The sequence below is a fragment of the Phalangium opilio genome, unplaced genomic scaffold (assembly GCF_054372755.1).
Source record: "Phalangium opilio isolate 3A_F unplaced genomic scaffold, DU_Popi_V2 ptg000040l_1, whole genome shotgun sequence".
NCBI lineage: Eukaryota > Metazoa > Arthropoda > Arachnida > Opiliones > Phalangiidae > Phalangium > Phalangium opilio.
This window is the reverse complement of record NW_028324164.1, coordinates 1,490,752-1,497,467: the sequence shown is the minus strand read 5'-3', so window position 1 is coordinate 1,497,467 and position 6,716 is coordinate 1,490,752. Positions and strand designations below refer to the sequence as shown.

General features: G+C 38.1%; 1 protein-coding gene across 1 annotated transcript; it reads left to right on the top strand.

Annotated features, from left to right (window-relative positions):
* Positions 1 to 1,923: 1,923 nt before the first annotated feature.
* LOC149680035 (uncharacterized) lies at positions 1,924 to 3,039 on the top strand. The gene is made up of 5 exons (XM_089834735.1): positions 1,924 to 2,021; positions 2,218 to 2,343; positions 2,414 to 2,543; positions 2,608 to 2,751; positions 2,874 to 3,039. The coding sequence occupies exons 1-5, from the start codon at positions 1,924 to 1,926 to the stop codon at positions 2,979 to 2,981; spliced, it is 606 nt and encodes a 201-aa protein (XP_089690861.1). The 3' UTR covers positions 2,982 to 3,039.
* The last annotated feature ends 3,677 nt before the right edge of the window (positions 3,040 to 6,716 follow it).

Sequence of the window (6,716 nt, the reverse complement as noted above, 5' to 3'; positions counted from 1 at the left end):
GAACAACTTGGTCAAGCTGCAAACTCACAAGCATTCCAAAACCTGTCGTAAGAAGAACGATAGTGGACAGTCATCGTGTCGTTTTGGCAAACCTTTTCCGCCAATGGGAGGAACCCTTATTTACGACCCTTCTAAGCGTGATGAAAACGAAAACGTTGAAGAGGTAGAAGCCTTAAGCAAATTGGTGCGAAATGCTATCGAGAAATTGAAAGTCGAAACTGCACCGGAAACATTTGAAGAATTTTTCGAAACGCTGAACATAACGGAAGAGCAATATATTGCAGCTATAACTTATCCAATTAGAAGGCTCACTGTCCTTCTGAAAAGGTCGCCGCAGAAAAGAAGAATGAATCCATACAAGAAGAAGATTTTGGAGTTATGGAACGCTAATAAGGATCTTCAATACTTCCTAGACCCGTACGCCTGTCTCATGTATATAGTTTCCTACATCGGCAAAACCCAAAAGGGTATGTCAATGCTCCTTAGAGAAGCTATCAAAGACGCAAAAAATAAAGGCAGTGGTATAAAAGAGAGATTAAAGGTTATTGCTAATAAATTTATCCACTGTGAAGAAATTAGCGCTCAAGAATGCTGCTACATCTTACTTTCCATAGCAATTTGTCGAAGCAGTCGTGCTCATATTTACATCAATACTTCACCCCCGGAAGAAAGGGTACACATTTTGAAAAGACCATCTGAATTGGAATTATTGCCTGATGATAGTACTGACGTTTTTTCTGATGGCATCATCGAGCACTACATTGTGAAAGATGATGAATTGGAAAATCTCAGTTTAGCTGCTTTCTCCTCGTGGTATGAGTTTTCTCGATCCAAACGCAATAGAAGAACCCAAAATTTGAATGAAGATGAAGATGAAGAAAATGACACGATTTCAGTTGAAACGTATCTTGAACTGAAAGATTCTGCAGGATACGTCTGGAAAAGGATACAGGCCAAAGTAATCAGATTCAAAAAGTACAGTATGGTGAAAGATCTCAAAAACTACTGTCGATTGGACTTAATGTTGTTTTTACCTTGGCGTTGTGAGGAACCTGAATTGCTGGAAGCTAACGAAGAAGAAATCTATGAAACCCGTAAGCTGGAAATATCTCGAGTTAGAAGGGAATTTATAAATCAAGTCGATGATTTGGATCTGGACCAAATGATTCAAGAAATAAGAGAAAACCAACACTCAAATAACGTTCAAAATTTACAACCTATGATTGAACATCAAAACGAGCGTGATAGAAGTTTCTCATTGGATGATCCGCAATATTTCGTCAACTCTCTTCAAGAAGCCGTTTGTGTCTGATATTCAACAGACAAGCGCTGCCAACTTCACTCCAATAATTACTCTGGCCAACAATGAAGAATATTACAGCATGCTTCGAAAACTTAACTCGAAGCAGCGAGAGATTTTTACAAGTTCAGCTAGCTAATTGGACCAAGTCATCTTGTGACTTATTGCCACTTATCTAACGCCTTTACAATGCATTATGGCTAGCCCCTATGCCACAGCTAACCGACAGCGCCCTATACTAACAATTATTATTTTCTATTACGTACTTAATCATTTCAAAACATCTCAAGGACAACCTTTGAGGATTCTGATAACAGGCGATGCTGGTGTTGGAAAAAGTCTTTTGATTCAAGCCTTTTTTGAAGCCATTTCTAGGCATGAAAAAAACAAGCCTGGTGCCGATCCATCACAATTATCTGTTCTTAAGGTGGGTTTCCAAACGCGCTTGAACAGCTAAAAGATTGAGCTTGAGCGTTTCAAAATCCGCGCGTGTCAAGCGCTCCTATAACTAGCGCCATCTTGCGCCGAAGCATAAGTATGAGCCCAAGCGTTACCTGTTTCCAAGGAATCTAAAATTAGCTGCTTAGGTGGCGTTGCGTAGTTGAAAAAATTCTGAAATCAAAATGGGGATTATCAACCAGCGAAAACGACGTTTGCTCATTAAAAGGAATTTGTTGTTAATTCAACTATATTATCAACTGCTCGGGTCCAAAAAAAGAACGTACGTCCATCGACGTTGGTGGATTCATCCAATCTGGCGAAAAAGAAAGTCAGAAGGATATTATGCGACACTTGTAAGCATTGCTAAGCCTTGGCTATATTTGTACCATTGGACTCCATAAAACTAAATATACATTTTGTTTGTTCAACTTAATGAAGTTGAAATGCATGAGGACAAATGACCATAAACAATTCAGGAACTTTACGAGAATGAACCCAAATTTGTTCGATAAACTTTTAAAAATGATTGAGGACAAATTGAAGAAGTATCCCCCAAGTCGCTCTCCCATTTCACCAGGAGAACGATTAGCGTTGACATTAAGGTAAAGTATTCACGTATTTCAATAAATAGTTTCATTTCTAGAGAAATGAAATGTTCATATTCTCTTCAAGGTTTCTAGCATCGGGTGCGAGCCTCGTAAATATGACATACGCTTTTCGTCTTGGAAAAACAACAGCTCATAGAATAATCAAAGAGACTTGTGCCGCAATTTGGGAATGTTTGCTACCAGTTTATTTACCTGTTAAGGAAACCTCAGAAATCGCCTTTGAACCTAATTTTATTGATGTCATCTTCTCGTTAAAAGGTACCCGATGAAAAAATGTGGATCAGAATAGCAAAGGAATATGAAATGTTATGGGATTATCCAATGTGTTGTGGTGCCGTAGACGGAAAACATGTGATGATACAGCAACCAGGGAAAAGTGGAACACTATATTACAATTATAAAGTATGCATAAATAGAGTTGTGTAAAATTCCCCAGTTTATTCCTATTTAATTATAGGGCTATAACTCTATAGTGCTCATGGCTGTTGTTGATGCCAAGTACCGATTTGTTGTCGTTGACATAGGTGGTTATGGATCGCATTCTGATGGGGGGTGTTCAAATCGTCTCCGTTTGGTCAAGCTGTACAAAATCAGAAAGCTGGATTTCCACTACCAAGGGCAGCCCCAAATAGCGACATAGTTGTTCCCCATGTTCTTCTTGGTGATGAAGCTTTTCAGCTTTTGCCTAATTTCATGCGACCATACCCAGGGAATGAGTTGGATTCTGCAAAAAGAATTTTTAACTACCGTTTAAGCCGTGCAAGGTACTTATTTTAGTTAATAGAGTTTGGGTTGTTTCACTATCTAGGAAGTTAAGTAATCTTAACCATTCTTTCAGAAGATGTAGCGAGAACGCTTTTGGGATTTTGGCTGCCAGATGGAGAATCTTCCGAGGTCCTATTCTTTTAAAACCATCAAATGTGGATATGGTAGTGAAAACGTGTGTAATATTACACAATTGTCTTTAATTGAGGAAGAGAAGGAGAAATTCAAAATATATTGTCCAGCTGGTTTTGCTGATAGTAATGACTCTTTAAAAAATGTCGAGCGTGGGAAGTGGAGGGAAATCCTCGGCTGTATGCCAGCAAGACGATTGACCACTTATGAACCAACAAACGCAAGCAATTTTAGTTTGGAAGCTAGTGACGTTCGAAAAGCTTTCACTAGATATTTTTCAAGTGACAATGGAGAAGTTCCATGGCAATGGGGCTTGCCAGGGGTTCAACGATAAAAATAATTAGCAAAAGAAGACTCATATTGTTCAAAACGTTTAATTTTTAATAAAAATTTTAAGATGAATCAGTATTGGCATATTTGTACATAATTTGGATGACTTCCATTTTACACTTTAACCATAGATTATCTGGAACAGCTTCGTGTAACCTACCATTATATCCCCCAAAGATCTCAGATGATGATACTTCTTTTGTTAATGCTCTTAATTTATTAAAATGCAATATAATTGGATAGAGGAATAAATAATTTCCATTATGACGAATTTACTTGTTTGTTGCCTCAATCGCATCCAATATTAAGGATTCCCTATTGTCAGGTTTAGTTTTCTTATTTTTTGCGTTCCAAATTTTATTCGATTCTTTTCTTTTGGTTGTAGTTTGAGGCTCACTATTTGTTGACTTTATGTTTTCAACTTCACTTTCCACATTACCATCAACCTCTTCTAAGATTTTCTCGGCGAATGAAAATGATTGGCCACTGAATACATAATCTTTTTTCTTGGATGTTGATGCTTCACTACTAGATTCATTACTTTCGTCAAATGAAGCCCCAACACTGCTTTCAGATTCCTGCACAGAAGGAAAGTTGGAACTAGTCCTAGAAAAGGAAAATAATGATAAACGGACTATCTAGTTGAAAATAAGGACACTGTCTATCATACTCTCGTCTAGTAAAAACATCTTTTAAAAATAGCAGCTGTTTAAAGAATGTCCACTGTATAGAATCAGAAATGCTATCGTCGAATTCTTGACCGCTTTTCGAGTAAGTAACTGCATTGTAATGGGTGCGGAAAGCATCAACCAAACTTTTCCATAGTGATTTGCACTTTTCTTCTAATATTCCAAAGGTAATTAATAACCGAGATTTTCCTAACATTAAGATAATACCTACTCGTCTAACCCATTTCGGTTGAAATGTCTCCCCAAAGGCATTCCACTACATCTTTCTTCCTGTGGTCTTCCAACCTTCTGTCCCAAATAGCAGGATTTTCCTGTACTTTATTTATGAGCTTTTCTTTGATAGCTATTGACTCTTTTCTTTTGTCTTCGGCTTGTTTTTTCATTAAGTCTTTTAATTCTTTTTGGGTGGGCATTTCTTCTTTTATTAAAAACAGTTTGGTATAAAATTGGTAAAACCGACCGCCATATATTCGACAAGCCAATGTTCTGATTAGCTAAAAAATATCCCCAAAGCAACGCCATCTATTGCGTCATCAAGCTTAAACTATATTCATCAGCTGATATCTACACACGACAGATACAAGCTTGACGCGATTTTCAAGCGCAAGTGGGCTACTTTTCAATCGCAAGCTACTTAAAAAGCGAGTTTGGAAATGGTACCGATCTCGAGCTTAAGCTTAAACTTGAAATTTTAAAGCTTGAGCTCAATCTTTTAGCTGTTCAAGCGCGTTTGGAAACCCACCTTAAGGGTTTTAAGGGATATTCCCATTTAGGATGTGAAGGAGAAGTAGGGGGGATTATAAGGGGTTTGACAATGCCCAGGGGAACATTGACTATGAGCGGACCCCCAATTTGCAGGGCAAGATGACCCAGCCTTTGTTATCGTCTTAGATTTAGGGGGAGATTTGTTTTTCTCTCTTTTCTCAGCATTCCTTTTCCTTACTTGGATGTCCTTTTAAATTGTCCTACAGGAATTTCGTAATTGTTCCATAGTAGTAAATTGTAAAAAGAGAAGAGGAGTTCTAAGTGTGTCCTTTAAATTACTTTTAATTATGGGAACTAACTCCTTTTCGGAAAGAGGATGAGTCATCCCTAAGTTTAATTTCATAACATCCCCGAAAAAATCCTCAACTGATTCCTTTCCCTCTGACTTCTTTGGGAAATTTCTATTTTAAGCTTCGAGTCAGCTTCAGAATCTCTAATTTGAGCCTTAAAATGTCTATTAAAGATTTTCCAAGCTAAGTGTGGATGATTAGGGTTTGAGCTACAAATAGCACCATACCAAAAGTAGATAGGGGGGAAAGTAAAGCACTTGGAAGATCCCCCACGCCATGAAAACCTAGAAACCCCCTTTCCTCTCTCTCACAGTTCCTACCCCCTCGCGTAGGAGAGGCATTGCACATTGCTAGTGCCTATTTGCAACTGAAAAATAGTTCTGTAACAGTTTTAAAAAGACTCCTACTAGCTAAGGCCTAACAAGATTGCATACGGATATAGGGTAAAGCAACATCTGTGAGTGGAAACGTTAAAATTAATAAATGACGATCTTTTTACCACGGACGATACTGGAAGTAGAATTAGAATATTTAACTGTATGAAAGGTAATGGATCCATGAATGAACTGTTATATGATATGATTTGTGATCTTCTTAAGTCAAAACATGAAGAAGATAGTGGTGGTTATTCTGCATTTCTTTTTGCATGGACTATTAAAGGATAAAAATCAGCGCCCCGAATTTTTAAACGATGTAACACTTGGTCGATTTGAATTTTCCTTTAGAGCAGACAATTTCACCGGCTACTGTCCCGGGGCGCTGCCGTCGCTATGAACTACCCCTCAAAAAAAATCGATAAGGGGTTGGGGTGCTTTCTCAAACGTCATTGGCTAACTCGCATAGGGGTAAGGGAGAGGAGAGAGAGCTTCTAAACTTAGAGGAAATCCACAGTCAAAGGTAGGGGACCATCCTCGAGCTTTACTTTCCCCCTATCTACTTTTGAACAAACTGACGGAATAAATCCCTGTATAGAGCATGTCCTCGTAAAAGAAGAGGCAATGCTGCTAACCTATCTTCATTCGAAAGCTTGTGAAATTTAGCATATTCTTCAAAAGCAGCTAATAATTCTGAGGCATTATCACTAGAGGAACCCGTAAATGCTAATCTTACTGGAGGTTCAATAGGGACTTTTCCCGTTTGAACTACTTGAGGATTTGTACTTCTATTCATTAACGCAGGTAAATCCCTGACTTATTTGTCCAAACTAGCAGCTATTGCAGTATTTATGGCTTTATTTTGAGATACGGTATTAGCCTGAGTGGTAGAATTATCTGCCAAAGTTTGAAGTAAAGGCAGCATAAAGGATCTTAATTCCTCATCTATAGTATCTGGTCCAATTTGAAAGGGTTGTTTATTGGAACCAGTATCTCTAGTGGGACGAGACGGAGACATATGA